Raw genomic sequence first — 19,445 nt, forward strand, 5'->3', positions numbered from 1 at the left:
TCAAGCTGGTCGCGGCACAGGGGCCACAACGCCCCCTGGCGGTCTTCTTGTGACACACGGCAGGCAAACGAGCCAGTCAACTCCACCATGGCAATCATGAAGAGGGACTCGTAGATAACCTTATTTATTTACATATTTACATTTTCGATTTACATTGCGTAGCGTTGTCAACATTTACACGCACATACAAGAGACTGCATTCGTGTGGATAGCGCGTTGGGTTTCAGTAGCTATACGAAGCGCAGGTGGCTTGTGAACAGATGCAATCACATTTTGCCATGAATAGCGAGTGTCAGCTCTTCAACAGGCCCTCGACAATGAATGACTCTGTGATGATGTGCAATCACAACACACACACACACACACACACACACATATACGCAGCTGCTCTCTAATCGTGCCCGCAGTTTTGGCCTAAACACATTTAGCATGTACAAGAAAGTGACAACCAGACACCGAGGCTGCGATGGTTGCAGGTGTCCAATGGACAATTTCATTCCATTTGGTATTTTCATAAATAAAACTTGTACAACAGAATCTGGGCTAGACAGTGGAAACTCCGAAGTCAAACATCCCTAAATTCTTGATCAAACGGCGACTTCAGTGTGTGGGCAACCTTTTCTTGAAATTTAAGATAACTGTTTCAGCTTTTCCATCCACGTGTTGCGCATGCGTCTTAATGCAGAGGTCAGTTGATGATGCCAGCAAACGTGTTGACGGGTAGAGGGAGTCCTTTGCTCATGTATTTCCTCAGTCCGCCGTCATCGTCCTGGCCCAGGTTCAATTTGGACATCATGTTTCTTTGGACGCAGTAACCAGGGTCAAGGCAGGGGACGATTTCAATGCTGCGGCACATTAGGAGAAGAAACATTTGTACATGCATGCATTGGCAATATGCTGGAAGAAAAAAACACACCCAAAAAAGGCTGAATGTAGATGTATCGCTGGCGCGATGTGAGTCCTACTTTCAATATTTCTTGAACAGGCCTAGTGCGCTTACGTCCAACCAAAATAGAGCCATTGGTTTCGGACGAAGATGTGGTCAAGTCGTTTATCGGCCAAAATTATAGTCTCTTTTGAATCTATAATTGGAGAAGGACAATCTTAGTGTGCTTTTTTGAAAAGCCATTGTGCTTTGTCAGCCGAGGCATAGAGACTAGAACGAACCTTCCCCTGCCCTAGGAGAGGCCTGGTTACTTCAGACTTCTTTTTATTGATTTTAGCTTTGTCTTGAGTCATATTCAGCTACATGAGTCAAGAACTCCTTAAAATCCAAAAAGCCACAGCAGGTTATGTTTAACTCGGCTCCATGTGATCTGGCTGAAAACATCACTGGCACCCCACCAGGGGTGTGTCAATTCAATTTTTCTGCTGTTCACGGTTTAGACCACTGACTGTTTCAGTTCCGAGCCACACAAATAAAAAGCAAAATTTGATAAGTCCCACCCGCAAATCCACAGGACCTTTTCAAGCAAATCACTATAAAACAGGAGCATGCCATTTTATTAGATAGTGCTCATGCGTTGAAATACTGTGTGTTCTTCTGAATTCGTAGAAGAGATATACAGTAGGCGTCCCTATCTGAGGGCTGGCATTCATGAACGGATTAATGCATGTTTGTGAGACAGTGGCAGGATGGGTTCAGGCTCGGGGAGTAACGGAATATAAGCGCTACGTATTCCAAAAAAAAAAAAAAAAAAGGAACTGTATTCCGTTACAGTTCCAGAAAAAAAACAAAAAAGCGCAATCGGATGACTGGTAAATTGATAAAAAAATTGGGATTATTTGGCAGGATTATATTTACAATGCAGACAGAGAGGCTGTCAGCACGTTTGTTCATTTGAGCGCAACAAGTGGATACATTGTCTTTCAGACGTCCAGCTCAAAGGGCCGCCCCGACTAGGCTCGTGTGGAGTCGAACTGGCTATGTCGTGTGTGCCCCACTCACGCCCCACACACACACACATACACATACAGGGCGAGTTCGAAATCAATGTGAATATAATATCTGATGATTTTGTCCCTATTTACCCTATTTACATGCGACATAATCCCCGTTTTACCTCTCCACATCATTGTAGATCCTTTGACAGTCTCTGTCTAAAGTAACTCTGAGCGGGGACTGACTCTCCAGTGAACACATCTTGATGTTATTGCTTCTGATTAGGAACTCCTAGAAATTTAAAACAACCAGTTACTAATATTAAATAAGAAAATTCCAGTTGAAGAAAAAAAATGTGCAAACAAAATAAAAAAACATACCGCGTTGCCGTTTTTAGCTTTGGCGGGCCATTCTTTCAGAGTGAGTGTCAAACAGTTGAGATCTAAAAGTTCAGAGACAGAACGAAACACAATTTTTCTGACATCTAGCCGGAACATTTAATCAGAAAAACGGAGAAAGGAGCAAACCTTCTTTTGCGCTTGAGGGAATAGCACTGATGTGAGCGCCTGTGGTCCTCATGGGGAAGCCTCTGTCAGTGTCACGGCCACTTGGTGTCACCTACACACACGTAATACACACAACTGATGAAGCCAGTGGGTATTATATTAAATCGATGAAACAATGCAAAAATTAAGATTTTTTTTTTTGGGTGATTTAAAAGAAAAAAAACCCCACATACTTTTTTGTAACTGATGCAGACAAGAGCTCCACATACATCTGCCACACTCTTCTTCTGCTTTTCTGTTTGAGGAACGGTTATTGCTGTCAATCATCGTTACCGTTTGTCAATATGTAGGGATAGTTCAGTGCGACGGCCGCCTTAAATCACCTCTCATTGGCGCTGGAGAGTGTCTGGAGTCAGGAATGGCCACCTCTAAATGTGTGAGGAAGACATCCTCCACTGGTTCCTTGGTCATGCTTGTAAACGTAATCTAATTTTAAAAAAACACACACACATCAAGACGCAGAGATTATTGTATTCAGGAGCAATCTAAGCATCTGCCACACCCAAAGAAAGTGTAGAAACTTTGTTTCTAGATTTTAAAAAAATCTTTATGAATCAGCAAAAGAACATGGCGCATTAAAAAACAACAACTTTAAAACATATTGTATGAACATTGTATATCGTTTTCATACCTCACATTTCTAAATTCAGCTGATAAACTTTTAACATCATGGAATATATGGGGGGGTGGGGGGAACTTGACATAAAATGAATGTTGGAGAATACCTTCACCAAGTAGATGTTGAAGTAGACGGGCTGTTGGCCCATTCGCACATAGTAGGCCATGACGTCAGACACAAAGGGATCTTTTGGCCGGGATGGGTTTGTGTGTTGCTGCAAAATAACAAAAGTCCTTACTGTGATCAAGTCAACCGTTATTTTTTGTATTTTTGAAACGGCCGCTCGCTGACAGTGTTTTTTTAAAAAGAGAAACGCATCATTTGGGATTTCACTTGATTTTGTACCCAATGTTGTCACTGGTGATTGCAAAAGTGTCCACGCATGACGTTCCTTGAGGTAACTGCAGTGCTTTTTCTCAGTTTACATAGAAAAAGTTATTGAGTATGTTGTCCAAGTTTCTGCGGTGCCATCCCTACAGCGTGTGATGACATCTATAAACCAATGCATACACTGTGTACGCGTGACATGCGGTGATTGTATTTGACTTCTTTTTTTTTTTTTTACCATTGGAGCTAGTTTGGGAATCATGCAGCCCAAACTGCTGATGTTGGAGTTGTACCACGGGTCCACTTTGCTCAAATAGGACCCAAGAGTGCATGGACTCTGCTTGGACTGATGGTTTTCCTATTAGAGAAGACAAATTAGTCCAACTGATGACAGTAATAGTTCAACTGTCCAAACACACACTACTGTTACAGTGGAGAATGTTTCGTCAGTCAGGCAGGCGGTGCGCTGACGAGGGGACGTTGCCTCACCTTGTTTGAGGAGGTTGTGGTTGGCGCTGGGCAAACAGGGACGTAGTAAAACTGCAAGTTGACTTTCATGGTAAGAAAAATTCGCCGTGCTTCCCTTTTCCTGTAATGGAGGGCAAGACGGATGAGAAACGCAACCAATGTCCATGCCAGAGGATGACGCTCTTGACAGAGGCCATTAAACAAGCATTTTTAGTGTTCTGATGACTCATGGACAAAATTATCAACAGGCCACGGGCACAATCCAATGACATGTCAAGGTTGCAAAATAAAAGGTTTTATTTTGCTTACTTAATCTTGGTACATACAATAATGTCATCTACGCAAAAGATTCTTTTTTTTTGTTGTTAAATTGGGACATTTTCATATTATTTTTTTAGATTTTTCACTTTTGTTGATATTATTTTGATTTGGTTACATTTACGGTACTTCCATTTGATTATTAATATTATTATTTTTTCTGTCATTCTCTTGTCCCAAGTAAATTTAGAGTAAATTTCAATGACAAATCCAAGCAATTAGACATTCTTTGGTAGTGTTCCGCTACCATTCTCATCGGATAAAACAAAAACAATACAGTTCACTGAGCATGAGCACCTTTGTCGAAGCGGAATTTTTGATACATCTCTTGTATCGAACCAGTTGAGTCACTTTACTGCCCTTTGTCACAAATCACAAGCGACTCTATGTGACCGCTCACCTTAAGCAGTAGTAGGCTTTAGCTAGGCGGCCCACGACGCTGTCACCACCCATGACGACAATCCTGGCGGTAAAGAGCCTCTGCTGTCTGGGGAAAGGGGTCCGTGCGGCATTGCTTCCTGCTCGCCTCTGCAGTGTGACCTCTCTTCCTCCTCCCCTGCTCCCAAGTCCTCCCCCATGCCCCTCCAAGGTGTCCTGCATCAACGCCAGGCTGTCCTGCACGGACGGTTTCACCTTCATGCCTCCACGACGGGACAACTTCACTGACTCTTGCTCGCTGTGTGTACTGTGGAAAAAAAGTACAATCAGCCTTTTTCCTTTCCAAGCATTACTTTTCCGTTCAGTGAAGTGCACTCCGCTCGGCCCTTTTCAATATTTCATCAATTAAATTTAGACGAAATGCGTATCCCTAGTTTCCGGCCAGAGTAGTGCATAGCGGTTCTCATGAATAGGGTGGTGCTTTAAACCTGCAGCTGTCTCCTAATTGATTGACAGGACATGTAAAACATTTGGACTGGAACAAGAGGTTCACGACGCGTTAAATAGTGACAGCATATCTACACACCAGGGTTGTCACATTATCTAGTTCAAATTGATGTTTTGTCACTTTGCCGGTTTATTTGGTAACGCGTCTTTTTCACGACATGGTGTCGGTTTGCATTGTCTTTCCCTGCCAAACAGTGAATTCTCCCACTGTGGGTCTCATCGATGGAATTCTTTTACCTCTTGCAGGGTTCCCATGATGCAGTCACACCGCCTGAATCGAGCAACGCCACCGGTGACGTATCCCCACCATGGGGCAGGTCTCTTTCGATGCCGCTGTCGTTGGACATGACAGAGAAGCGGCTCTTGTCGGGTGGCATCGGGTCACGAGGAGAGTCGCCCAGCTCAGGATCCTCATGCTCCGGGCTGAGGGAGATCTGCTCTGATGAAGAGCTGGATCGCAGCCACCTGGCCACCTCCCACCCTGTGGATTTTCATACAGTCACTAAAGAGTACGGAGAGGATGGTATGGGTTTCCTTTTTCTCAAAGGAGGACGGGCAGCACAGTGAACAATTTCATTAGCCCATCTGCATCACGCTTTTGAGATCCTGAGTTCAAGTCTCTCAAATCTCCCGTCTCATATTGTTGAGTTAATTCAAGAATACACTAGGATAGAGAAAATGTAATGTGAATACAACTCATAACTAGGGTGGCTTTAAGTGTAACATTCATCATCTCTGAGAGGAAATAAATATTCACTTTTAGGCAGTGGCTCCACATGTGACCCTCAACCTCTGAATCTTGTTTGTCGTTTTACAATGTTTGATCACACAAATGATCATATGCACAACACATCATACCGGTGGCAATGTGATATACACCAAAAAAAAAAAACATATGACCATCTTGGACCCGGTGTACTTCAGAAATTATGCCTGAGGGTTTAAAGACGACGTGGCTGTCATTTCAGTGTTGAAAACAGAACTGACTTTAGACGGCAAACTGTGCCTAACGTAGGGAAAACATGCCATGGGTTGTTGCTTCAACACTTTCAGTTCCATCAGTCCTCTCATAATGACAGGCAGAATGCATTTGGAGTGGACATGGATATGTGACACTATGGGGGGGAAAAAAACCCCAACAAGCCAGATAGAAGTCTTGAAATACAAGTACAAAAAAATCATGATTATGACTTTCCTCCTCTATGATTTTAAGGGGCAAAATGTCAGTTTTTAATGAAAAAAATAAAATAAATAAAAGATCAAAAACGATTGAGGGCAACTAGAGGAAATGTTGGAACCTATTTTGACCCTTGTTGAACTGTTTGTTAATTCCGTTCAGCTGACTGGTCTGAACAACTTCCTGTAGACCACCCACAGTAAGTAGGGCCACTCACAGATATCCAGTTCTTCTGTCCACAGGTGGAAGCTCATCTCAGGGTTAGGAAGAGGGCAGTGAAAAAGCGGTCCAACGGACGCAGCCTCTACACAGAGAAACACACACATTCGGGGGAAGAGGAAGAGACCAAAAGTGTCACAATGACACTCAAAACAAAACATCCTCGTTTCCTCAGAGCCGAGACGAGACAGCAGTTTAATCAGATGGCTCAGCAGTGGAAATAGATTTCCGGGGAAACATTTTTAAAAAGTTTGATATATTAGGCCCATGGTCAAATGTTTGATGTCAGCAGGACTGCACGTCAGGGATTTTGACAACAACCAAAAACATGTCAATCAACAACCGTTTCACAATATCCTGAACAATTGAAGCTACAATGGACATACTGTATTCACAGTGCAGCAATCACAGACTTGGGGGGGAAACCTAGCCGCCGTGATTAGCTGAAAATCCTGTTTATTTGCTGTTATTGTGGTCAGGCCAAAGCAATCAAATTACTATCCCTAGTTTGCACCATTTTGTGGAATCTTGGTTTTGATGTCAAGTTTAATTAATTCAAAGTGTTTTTCGACTACATTTGAGATGCCCTGTTTTGTTGTCGCTCCTTGAATGCCCCACGCGCGCATGAAAATATGTGTCTACTTTGCTGTTACCATTTGAACGCATTTCGTAACACTGCATGTTATTGAGGCTAGCTAGTATGCTGGCTGATTGAAGAGCCTGTCGTGAAAGAAGGTCTGTTTGAGTTGAAACATTTTATTAAATACGGTCGTCTAACATGGGCTCATGATTGTGGATACAAAACAAACTGTATTGAGCATATAACACCCCACATCGGAAAGGGACTAGGAGCCCCTACGAACGTACAAATGAGTGTTTATCTCACCATCATTTATGCAGGCACGAATAAGTTCCCCAGAGCTCTTTTTTGGGTCCCTTCTTAATCATGTCCACAAAGTGAACTCAATATGAATTCCAAAATATATTACACTAATTATGCACGGGCAGAAAATTGACCAAGAATTTGTTTGTGTGTGGAATTGACTGTGGATGAATGGTATCTTGAAGCAGAAGGTAAAATAGAAAGCACAGCTTAGCTGCAACTAGTTGAGATGCTGATTCAATTTCAACTAATTAGCTATTCATATTGGTCTCCCATCCATTTAAAAATATACTGTATTCATTGTTGGTTAGTTTTCTTGAGCAAGGAAATCTGATTGAGTGCCCATCCTGAGCAAAGATCACACTTACAAGAGACCTCTGATTAAAACCCTATGCCTCATGCCTGCGCGCACAGAATTTGTTGCATCTCTAAAACCCCGAGCGGACAAAATGCGCTGTTGTGCTCTTTTGTATTTCCAACCTGAGTTCACGCCTGCGACAATGTCACTGTGCAGCTGCTGAAAATGGCCCTTCAGTGCAGCTCCCGCCCTGCTGCAACCCTCTTCCATACACCGCTGCGTGGTCGCCATCACATCCTGAAAATGAGGCTCAACGTCTATATCCTGTCCAAAACACAAAAACACACGCGGGTGAGCACACACAGGAAGATAAATATATCCAGGCTAGGTATTAATAGCAAAGAGGGTAAAGGTCTCAAGTGGGTGTGTATGTCTAAACCCTGCATGTTGTGTATGCGCGTGTTCTGATCAAGTGTTATATTAGCCCCAGCGCCAATGGAGAGCAGAGACCTTTCATTGAGGATGTTTTATTTGATACGTACTGTAGACACTATTTGAGCCGGGAGTGTCTTTTTTTTCCTCCATCTAGAAGTGACACTTTTTACCCCAAATCTAGTAAGTACAATCATTGACTCCGGAGACAAATACATAAACGTAAGTCAGTAGAGGAGAATACACAAGTAAAGATTACAGTTGTTGCACTGACTTTTAAGGTCCTTGCCAAGACAGGTCCAAGACACTGCTCTCCTAAAGCAGCCTGGATGGAGTGTTGGACCACACTGCGCATGTGATCTACTGGGCTTGAAGCAGATCCTGCCTCAATGTCAGCCAACACCACTTGTGCCAGAGAGCCAGTAAAGATCTCTGGATCAGCCAGAACAAAAATCCTACAATAAACAAACCCAAAGATCTCATGTTGTGACATGTTACATATCACGTCGCATGCAAGGAGTTATAATTTATACAATACCTCTCCTGAAAGGGATAATGCTCATTCTTTAGTCTCTGCTCCGCCACCACCATCCTCTGATACAGCAGACCTGCGTGATACATTCGAATTCATTCACAGTATCCAGAAGCACAACGGGTGAACCGTTGTAATGCTGCGTGGGATCTTAAGGCTAAAAGCTTTGTCTGACTTCTGCGACTGGAAAAGTGATAAATACCTGGAACAGAGCGCTGGGTTTTTATTCTCTTGGTGTAGCTGAGGCCAACGGTGCAGTAGGGCTGAGGGTAGGTCAGCAGTCGCTTGCAGAAGTCATAAACACGCTTATATAACTCGTCTGGGATGTAGGCTGTCTGGGATATAGATGAACACATTGTTCTTGTTAATTGGCTGGGGGCAATCAACTCGCTCTCCTGCTGCATAGTGGGGCCCGTTGTGTCCAAATCCAAATTAGCGATCATCGTGTGGCCTGTTTCCCAAAGGGCGATGCAATGTGCCGTCAGTTCATTCGAACATATTATTATCTCCTCTACAATTTATTTGGGTAAAGTATTAATATGGTAAATAAAGAGTAATTTGTAGGTTGCGTAACTCGGTGGTCTCCAACCACCAATCTACAGCCCACTGGTTACCGGGCTGGACAGAGACAGTCTCCACACCCTTCGTGATGAAGTGGAAAGCATGAAAATGAGAGTAGGGGTTTTGCACAGCCTGCCCACATAAACATTAGTAGCTTAGAAGATAATAACTGGGTGGACAAAAGCGGCAATAAATAAACCGCGTCAACTTTTGATCAAGTGCATTTGCAAGTAGCACTGATGCTAATGCCGTATCATAACTTTAAAATGACCGTATTTTCCGCACTATCAGGCGCTTCGGAGCGGAGTATCAGGCGCACCTTCATTGGATGGCCTATTTTAAAGCTGTCTTCCCATATAAGGCGCATAGAATAGAAGCTAAAGTAGTGGCTGCGGTTGCATTATGTATCCACTAGATGGAGCTACGCGAAAGGAAATACAATACAATGCAGCTTTATATATAGAGAGCTTTCACGATTGTTGCGGCTGTAACAAAGCGCTTTACAAAACATTTAATGTGCTACGTCCAAGAAATCAGAATATTGGTGCACTGTCAGCTTTTGAGAAAATTGAATGCTTTTAAGTGCGCCTTATAGTACGGAAAATATGGTACTCTGTTTATTTATATTTTAAGGCGTATGCCTTATTCCTGAGGTGTCCGTTTTTAGTAGTTTACTGTTACTTTATATTGCTCTACGTGTTTAAAATGCATGACAAACAAAATGGAAGCTAATAAAATGTTGAATTACTCTATCATTATCTCTGTTGTTAGGACCAATGTTTTGAAACTGGAAATTTAGGAGCCATGTATGGTCGATTCTAATAGCCCGCACCGCCACCCCCGCGGTCGATGAATGGTTGGCGGGCCGCCAAAAGCATGTACTTGTCAAAACCAGTTCGTGACGCGAAAAAGGTTGGGGACCACTGGCCTAATTGACGGATAAGGAATATGCGAAGAATAAATGCGACTTTTTCATAAACATCATACCTGAATGATGGCATACATGAGCGTGTGGAGCAAAGGGATGATGTATTCAAGATTGTCCAACTTCTCCGCCTGAAGAGAAAAACACTCATCTTCAGAATCACAATCAGAATCATCTTTACCGGCTGACCGAGTTTGTTCAAAGCACCCATTTTAAAATAAATCCAACGAGAGTTTTACTTTGCAAAAAGTTTCGTGAGAGAGGAAAGCGTAGTCATCAATCACCTTCTCCAACTCTTTTATCAGAACCCAGAGCAGAGACAAGCTGTTGGCGGGATTGTTCTGAACCTTCTTGTGTAACGTCCATCTTAACATTCCTGCACAGACGCATACGGTTAAACATAGCAACTTGCGAAATGCGTCATAATTGTTCGTGTATGGCTGTGTTAAGTTCTAATCAACTGGCTGACTCACAGCAGAACACTCTGCTGATGCTGATGTGGCAGAAACCACGTCACCTGAATATCCAGCGTGAAGATTGATTTCTCGACACATTGCGAAAGTCAGAATGAATAGTACCTTTGTTGAGACAGTCTGGGGACTGACGAATGTCTGTTTCTCTCGGCAGCACAGCCTGGACGTTGCGGTACAGTTCTTGCTCCGGAACAGTTGGGAAGCAGCCGGCTGGTGATAAAATGCCGGGATTAGACGATTTGCAATTTATGACGATAAACTTTGCTCAAGCCCTCAGCATTCTTTCTGTTTGACTAAGCGTGAGCCACAATAGTCCGATGCTGTATTCAACCAACATGTAACTGTGAGCATTTTGCATTCAAATTGGAATATCGTATGGCTACGTGGGCGCCGCTGTTAACAAAATACGCCTCGAAAATTGTACAATATCGAGTAAGTCATCACATGTTGCAAGATCTCAGTGTGACAAATGAACATTAATGACATGAAGTCAGTGGGCAATGCGATGCACATTCTAGTATGCGCGATCAGACATGACACGCATATCAGACGACGAAACACGGAATAAGCCGCAATAACATCGTGCGTTTTTTTGCAGAAGGGAAAGAAGGGCCGTGAGTACGAATTTGTATATGCTCTGTCTCGTCTACGTGAGTTGCTACTATGTGCGTTCAAATAACCCGTACGCTGTTTATAGTTTTTCTAATTACAGTGACATTAATCTTTGTTTTATTATCCCATCTATGGTGTTGTGCAGGTTGCGTGAGTATTAGGCTTGCAAAGGTAATGTCGTTAGTTATCGTAACGCAAAGGTAATGTGACATTTGTTTTTGTTTAGTTTGAAAAGAAAACTTGAAGCTAGCGCTTATACAGTACATTTAGCATTCATAATCGCACATTTTTGCCTACACGTGAAAGCTCCAAAACAAAACCAAAACCAAACAAACAAACAAAAACACTGATGGCTGCTGTCTCGAGGTACCACAGGATTTACAAACTTTTTATCAAGTTCTTATTTGTTTCCCCACTTCCAAATCCGTGTGTCACTTACCTTTCGACTCCATGTTGAACACCCTGCCTGTGTTATCCCAAAGGGCCTGGCAGGTCATGGCTGACATTCATGATGTTTCTGCAAAGAACCATCACAAAGATGATACCGATAGGAAGTCCCACAAATATGGTGACAAATTCAATGTCAAACAGAAAGTGAACAAACAGAAACTTACAGCAGCTGACAGCGAGCGTGTGAAGGCGTGAAATCGTGTCAGTAATTTCTGGATGATGACGCATTCGTGGCAGCGCTTCATAAACTTCATGTGTCCAGTATTGTCAACTTTGTTTATTTTTCCATACACTCCCAAAAAGCTAACAAATGTTTGTATGAACATAGATAAAAAATATCTTATTGAGTTGATTACAGAGGCATTGTCAGTTAGGTTTTCAAAATTTTTTCGTTGTTAAAATTATTAGCAAACTATATATCGGCGATTTTTTTTTTTTCGCGGTTTGTTTATGACGCTCGCCTAAAATTCAGAGGAGCGATTCTTCTTCAAACATTTTTCCAGGATGGCATTTTCTGACAAATGCTCGGAGTATTTTTGAGAGAAAAATGATTAACGCTCGATTAGACCGAATCATTGAAGAACAAGCACTGGCATCCCCCTTAATTAAAACATTATTGTAACGCTGTAATGGTGACGCGTATATTTACTGTCATCATTTTTATTTGGCTGTCAATCAATCTCTCCTTTTGGTGTTTCTGCGTTCATTCTCGGTTTTCGAGCTGTGTCAGGAATTTGGACGGGAAAATACGCGTAGGATGAAAAGCGCAAGTGCGGGTGGCATGAGAAAGGACGTATGTGCGGACAGGAGAGGTAAAAATTACACACTTACCACGCCGATGTCACGCGGCCCTGCAGGTCCACACACTCCCTCAGCATGAGAAAATGGTTCGAGTCAACTTGTGTATGACAGAGCTGGGGGGTGAGGGGGGGGGTGGAGTGGAGGGGGCGGTAGAGAGAGAGAGAGAGAGAGATGGGTTGAGGTCATCAGAGTTCACATACACACATGTGCAGGAGTTTGTCGTGGTTGGAATTTTTTTTTGTGTGCTTATGTTATAAGATGTAGTTTTAGTTCATATTTTGTCTTATTTTCCCGTGTCCTTTTTTCACGCCCATTCCTTATGTTGGCCAATCAGCTCCCTCCATCACTTGTGTGGTGTGCAGGCGTGCCTTGTTGTCTCATTATGTTTTATTTCGTTCCCCGCTTTTTTTTTCCGGTCTGTGTCAGGCCACATCGCGTCACATCGCCCGTTTCCTTGTCGTAGTGCGTCTGTTCCGTGTGTTTCTTTCTATTTTGATTTTGTTGTGCCTATCTTCTAAGAAATATCTTTTTGAGTATATCCTGCACTCCTGCGTTGCCCACCCTGCGCTTGGGGTCTTCCACAAAAAACATCTGTGAAACAGTGATCAAACTGCCTCCCCCTCGTCAGGTTTCAGGAAAGGTCCGACAGTATTTCCAGTAATCGGGCACTACTCATAACACACTTTCCAGTGCCAATGCCCACAGGTCTTGTCAGTTCACGGACATGGTATGAGCGTCGCAAGGGTTTAGTGTGCTGGATTTAGCCTTGATCCCAGTAAGAAAAGCAGCAGTGAATTGCCAACGCTGCCTCAGCAGCTCAGCGCTGACCACAAGCTTCCGCCTGCCTTCAAAGTCTCCCATTGTGACGCTTGTTCAGCCTCGCAGCACGCTTTCTGTTCACGACTTCCTGCAATGCACCTGATGTCGGCATTAAAACAACGAAATGAATAATGGCCGAATTTTACAAGAATAGAGTTGCGAAATCGCAAGAAAAAAATGTAACTTCAGAAAAGTGAAGTCCTATTCTTAGTCATATAAAGTTGTAATTTAACAAGAATAAAGTTAGCATATTCTGTGAAAAAATGTGAAGAAATAAGTCATAATATGCAGATGAAAATTCTATTAAAGGCGGTGTTGTTTTAACATTAATAAGTCCAACTCTTGTGATCATAAAGTCGTTTTAAGAGGTTCGAAAACTTAATCTACAAATAATACATTTGCAATTATGAGACTAAAGATGTAAAATCATGGTAATAAAGCTTAACTTCAACAAGATTAAAGTCAATATTGGACCAGGGTGGCGTAACACGAATCACAGAATAACATTTTTAAAGTGAGTAGTCAGTCATGAGACAATTTTGTTCTCCTACTGAATGTATTTATTTTCACCGTGTCCTAAATATTTTTTTCCATATTCTTTGAATGCAATAAATACGTAAGCAAAACATACGGCTGTAAAAACACGCCTTCCCGTGCACATTTTCACACAGGCTTCCAGCCTGTAAATTACAGGCATGTGAAGGAGGCGTGTGTGCGCACGGCTGCAGTCAAACCACTAACACCACGAGAAGACTCGACAGCATGCACAGCGCCGAAGCTGACACAAATACAACACTTCCTCTGTCTGAATGAGTGGGGAGATGACAAGTGGGATGAGGAGGAGGAGGAAAAACATTTATAAATAGATTTTCACACAAGCTGGTAAGCTCCACCAAATGAGCTAATACCGTGATAAATAACTAAAGCAAGATGGCAAAGGCTAAAAGGAAATTTTAAACAACTCAGATTTTGCACCATGTTGAAAAGTAGCTGCAGATCTCTTTGTGGAGTGAAATTCTGGAATCGTTTATTATTGGACAGAAAGTAAAAGTGTTGGCCATTTAAAAACACCGCTCAAGAACGAAAAATATGGATCATTATTAAGTCTTGGGATCTTTTTGTTTTTTTGGGTAAAATGCTTTTGGATTTAGATGTCTCTGTGTACCCTGCGATTGGCTGGCAACCAGTTCAGGGTGTCCCCCGCCTACTGCCCGAAGACGGCTGGCATAGGCTCCAGCACCCCCCTCGACCCTAGTGAGGATCAAGCGGTTCGGAAAATGGATGGATGGATTTAGATGTTTGGGTCTGATTCGAATGTCTAATTAGCCTGTCCAGATAAAAATATCAGCAATGTCATTTTTTGACTGAATTGGAGAGAATGTAGCTTTTCAATCAGCTACAAGTTGTCGATATGTTTTTAACCGTTTGATTTTAATTTCATGTTGATGGAAATAAAAGAAACCAAGAAACTAACCTACGATAGCAATTTGCCTAGGCGTTACCCTAAATATTTGGGGGGTTCCCTGTCACAATCTTAAAGTATAACCACAATCCATTAAGAAATGTTTGTCTTCTTCCAATTTGTTCATATTTTTGCCAATTGTAAATTACTGCGGTTCAGATAACAGACGGATGAATAGAAACAATACATTCAGGGTCCAACTTTAATGGTGACACCATTAAGCTTTAAGTCTCCACGTGGCCTATAGACACTGCCCCGACCGGGACTAGGAGAAATAATTCGATGAAATCATGACATTCTTTCTTTTTTACATGCAAAATAACTAACGACACAGAAGTAATATCTTCACACAGTATAAAGACGGTAAAAATGAAATTATCATTGAAGGGGCGCGGACAATCAACCCATCGTTTCTCATTCAAACATCCCAGGCTTGCGACCATTTAAAAAAATAATAAAATGAACTCTGCCTAGCAACAGGCCAACACGCAACGTCACCAGGAGAATGTCAATCGGTTCATATCAAGTTGTGTTATTGACTAATGCTACAATTATTTGGCGACCAAAACCAGCAGCAATAAGCTCCAGCTGACCCACAACGGTGACGAGGAAAATAACGAGGCAATACTTGAGTTCTCCTAATATTGAGTCGACTTCAAGGTTTTGTGCCCCCGCTCATTTTCTTCTGTTACCGGACTATTTACAATTGTAGTGATTCAGTTCCCGGTCCGTCTGTAATGGCGCTTGCCCGACGCCGCTGACCGTCGCCGTACGTGTGGCGACTGTCGAATAGGACCGGGAACAATGCGGGCCCACCACAAAACAGAAGCGCTCGTTTCCGTTCTGGCGCGCTTAAGAGGCCTCGGAAAACAGGAAGGAACTGAGAGCAATGCGTGGAAGTGCGCTCGCAGAGCAAAAGCGCATTTGCTTGAGTGGAAATCCCCAACTGAGGATTGCCTTGGAAAGGTTCCTCTTACTGTACATCAATACCTGCACTGTACTGTCAAAATTAGATTTGGTGGGAAAAAAAAGTTTTTTTTAAACAGACGATTTTATGTTTTGTGTGGTATTTTTAGTTGTAAAATTACAAAATTACTGCAATCTTTTATAATTTTTTGGTTTCTGGGAAAACAAACAACCCAAAAAATAAACAAACCCCAAAACAACTTTTTTTTTGCAGCAGCAGCAAAATGATTTACAGCTAAATGATGCTTTTATCTTCACAACCTTTTGCAGCAAAATCTCAAGATTTTGTGGCAAAACCAGAGCTCTTTGCAGCAAAATATTTACTTCCTATGGCAAATTTATTTTGAGGCACACGCATGTCCACCATGTTTGTTAGAGGTTGTCTGTGTTCCCTAATTTTCGATGTGCGTCAGCGGAGGGTGGCTGTGCAGGCACAGCGACGCTTATGCTGCTGGAAATTGAGCATAATAAACTTTTGGTATGATTTTCTGCTCAGTTCTTGTGTAAGGCAAATCAGAAAAGTGATAGAGTTGCCATGGTTACTCGTGATAAAGTACAGCTAGGGCTTGAGGTACAAATTTGTGGATAAGAAACTAAGTACGGATTATTGGTACGATGCTTGTTAAAGACAAAAGGTCACAGATTGCGCTGACTCGCATAAAATACATAAAAACAGTTTGTATGATAAGTAAATAAAAAGGCTGTAAACCAAGATGCTGAGAGTTACGGTTAACATTTAATGTTCGACATGAATGGAGGGGGAAGGAGGGACGAATGTATGGATGGATAATTTATTAAATATTGACCTAGAAGTAGCTTTAGATAGTGTTCTACAGTCTGCCGAGAGTCGCCGTAGCAGAGCGTGGTCTCATTCTAGAACACTTTAGAGCTTACAGAAAGTTTTTTTTCCCCTCCCATTTTGTGAAGGCGTCTTGTCAAGTGACTAAGTGGTCATCTGACTGACTGTTCAAAGAATCATAAGCGCAGTCAGGGCCTATGACAACAAAAACGACCAAAGGAAAAATAAAATAAAATAAAAGTATTATTTACTTATTTATTTTTGCCAGGAGCATTTTTTATCCTGAATGTCCTGCAGGATATTTTCCATCTTGGCTTACATTCAAAGACGCACCACTATATTTACTGCAGGACCCCCCCCCCCCCCCCCCCCCCCCCCGGGCTCCTTGAGTCCACAAGTGCAATGGTGGCTTCACAACCACAAAACGGTTTCCTTCCCGTTATGCCTTTGGGGTCCCGAGTACCCCAAAGGCTCATCTGGCCCCTCCACATCGAGAGGAGCCAGATGAGGTGGCTCGGGCATCTGATTAGGATGCCTCCTGAACGCCTCCCTGGTGAGGTGTTCCGGGCATGTCCCACTGGGAGGAGACTCCAGGCGACGACCCAGGACACACTGGAGAGACTATGTCACCCAGCTGGCCTGGGAACACCTCGGGATCCCCCGGGGAGAGCTAGAAGTGGCTAGGGAGAGGGAAGTCTGGGCTTCCCTGCTAAAGCTGCTGCCCACGCGACCCCACACCGGATAAGCGGTAGAAGATGGATGGATGGATGGATGGATGGATGGATGAATGGGTGGATGGATGGTCCCGAGTACAATACTGAGGACTGTATTTAGAAAGGTCACAATCAGGATGTTATGCAAACAGAGTTGCGCCTTCACACCATTTGTCTTGGTCCTGTCAAATAAGCAAATAGTCATAGTAGTGCCAGTGCGGCCTAATGCTGTGCCACATGGGTACAATCTTGTACCCCCATATAGTTGCCTTACTCTCCAAGCGTGACCAATTAACCTTCGCTTGAGCAGAAATCTGAGGTTCACATCTTAACACCTTGTCCGTGCAAGTTACGGGTACCGTTGACAGCACTCTTCTTATGGTTTCCCTTTCTGCCTTTGTCAGTAAGTGAAATCAATGGTCAGATTTGTATCCAGATTTGAGAGACAGCTTCTAACAGCGAGAGTCTTTATTTAGCCAAGGGTTTCAGTGAAGGATCGTTGGCAAATAAACAACACCATGCCCCTTAGAGCCAACAGGAAGCTGGACAATAAAACGAGGAAGCAAGAGGAAATACTGCTGTGGTTTTAGATTTTAAGAGACACAACACAGCACAGGGGGTGTGGGGTCTCAATCACATCTGGCACTCTTATCAAAACGCCTTTATTATCTCAGAAGGGAAATGTACAAACAAGCATCGCTTGGGTCTTCCTGTATAATATCGGGTTTCGGATGCAGGACTTTCAAACCCTTTTTCACCCCCCAGGACCAACATTGGAGATTTTGCTCCTCTCTGGAATGCATTTATATGAGCTGGAGCCTATCGCACCTGGCATCCAGTGAAAGGCTGACACCACCGTGGGCTGGTCCCCATTCAATCAAAGGTGCACAAAGAGCGACAGATTTCACGCTCATATTCATACCATCACAAAATGGGAGTTGAATGAACCCACTCAAACTTGAATCAATTGATACACTAAAACCAAATATACAGTTATACATTGGCTTTCTATATGAGTGCGCTTTTTTTAAACTGCTACGCAGCAGAATTCTGATAAAGGTGATAAGTAGTTTTGGATTTCTGCTGCTTTCGTTTGAACGTCAAAGAAAAAAATAATAAATCAGCCAAACAATGGCTTGTTTATCGAAAAACGATCTCAAGACATCGCTGTATTAATATTAGTAGTACTGTAGTTGTTTTCAGGGGATTTATAACCCCCAACTTTTTCAACACCTACTCTTTTTAGGCTGCCTCTCCTCTCGCAAACACATTTAAAAAAATGCAACTGTAAATAAACGTACAGCATTGTGGGCCATGTCTATAATATGTCACAGGCTGTAAAAAAATGCAAGCAATATTGACTGGTTAATTTAAAAAATGTTCTACAACAGCTTTCTGTTAAAGGTGATAAGGCAAATTGTTCAGGGTTTCTTAACATTTTGGGTTGTCCAACGGCCCCGTATCCCACTAGACTAGATCCATTCCTGCACTGAACAGCAGCTGAATTCCATCTCCACATTCAGAATCAAAAAGGATAATTAATGTGTTACACCCTTTTTTATTGAACGAGCTCTGTGGGCCGTGTCAGATTTTTGTACATGCTGCGAGCCATTGAAAAATTGATGGCGGGCCACAAATGGTCCAGGGCCGTAGTTTAGACACCCATTTCTGAAGCCCCCCCAAGAAACCATCCTGTTAAGGTTAATTAAGGTTATTGATATGCCACAGTAGCATCATGTGACTTTTTGTTCGTATTTTTTTTCCCTTTATCCCCAGTGTAGATCGCTCTAAAATACTCAGCAACGTCATAATATTAAGTTAATGGCCAGTTGAAAAGTCCCGCGTTGCTCAATTAATACTCCATCAAAAAGATCACAGTCACATATAGAAATCTTTGAAATAATACAACTCATGACGGATATTCTTTGTATAAAACCTGTTTAAAAATGGAGACGTGGTTTCAAGTAGCAGTACAATAAAAATACTTGACTTGTGTTACACTCATGACACACTCAAGCCGACCGCGCATGGGGTGAGTGATTTACCACCTGCCACTCTGACTCATTCAAACTTTTCCAGAGTAGCAAGACCAAAATTAACACATACACATACAAACACACGTCTCCGAACATGACAAATTTACCCAATTTTAAATAAAACTTACCCTGACAGTAGCGTAGACGACGACGGTCATCAACTGTGACTTTGCGACTACATTTTCCTCAGCAGGAGTGTGGAAATTTTGCCACGCCCATCAG

At 42.6% G+C, this 19,445-nt stretch overlaps 1 protein-coding gene across 1 annotated transcript; it reads right to left on the minus strand.

Moving 5' to 3' along the window:
• Positions 1-108: 108 nt before the first annotated feature.
• Positions 109-19,411, minus strand: pik3r6 (phosphoinositide-3-kinase regulatory subunit 6). Its single transcript, XM_086121223.1, has 22 exons — positions 19,352-19,411; positions 12,459-12,541; positions 11,617-11,694; positions 10,671-10,775; positions 10,377-10,468; positions 10,155-10,223; positions 8,809-8,941; positions 8,613-8,682; positions 8,349-8,529; positions 7,825-7,966; positions 6,460-6,546; positions 5,303-5,546; positions 4,581-4,865; positions 3,884-3,983; positions 3,633-3,752; positions 3,174-3,281; positions 2,772-2,874; positions 2,622-2,683; positions 2,410-2,500; positions 2,263-2,324; positions 2,064-2,173; positions 109-845 (listed from the first exon to the last, which is right to left on the minus strand). The coding sequence occupies exons 3-22, from the start codon at positions 11,681-11,683 to the stop codon at positions 689-691; spliced, it is 2,388 nt and encodes a 795-aa protein (XP_085977349.1). The 5' UTR covers positions 11,684-11,694; positions 12,459-12,541; positions 19,352-19,411; the 3' UTR covers positions 109-688.
• Positions 19,412-19,445: the final 34 nt, after the last annotated feature.

This window comes from Hippocampus guttulatus, chromosome 9, assembly GCF_054856545.1.
Source record: "Hippocampus guttulatus isolate MCC_2025c chromosome 9, RoL_Hgut_1.0, whole genome shotgun sequence".
Lineage (NCBI taxonomy): Eukaryota > Metazoa > Chordata > Actinopteri > Syngnathiformes > Syngnathidae > Hippocampus > Hippocampus guttulatus.

Excerpts from the sequence above, each read along its gene's own strand:
- pik3r6 (XM_086121223.1), bottom strand. The coding sequence starts at position 11,683 with ATGTCAGCCATGACCTGCCAGGCCCTTTGGGATAACACAGGCAGGGTG. Across the intron at positions 8,530-8,612 it reads CATTATCCCTTTCAGGAGAG|GATTTTTGTTCTGGCTGATC; the intron begins GTATTGTATAAA and ends TGTTTATTGTAG. Across the intron at positions 2,875-3,173 it reads TCAACATCTACTTGGTGAAG|ATTACGTTTACAAGCATGAC; the intron begins GTATTCTCCAAC and ends TTTTAAAATTAG.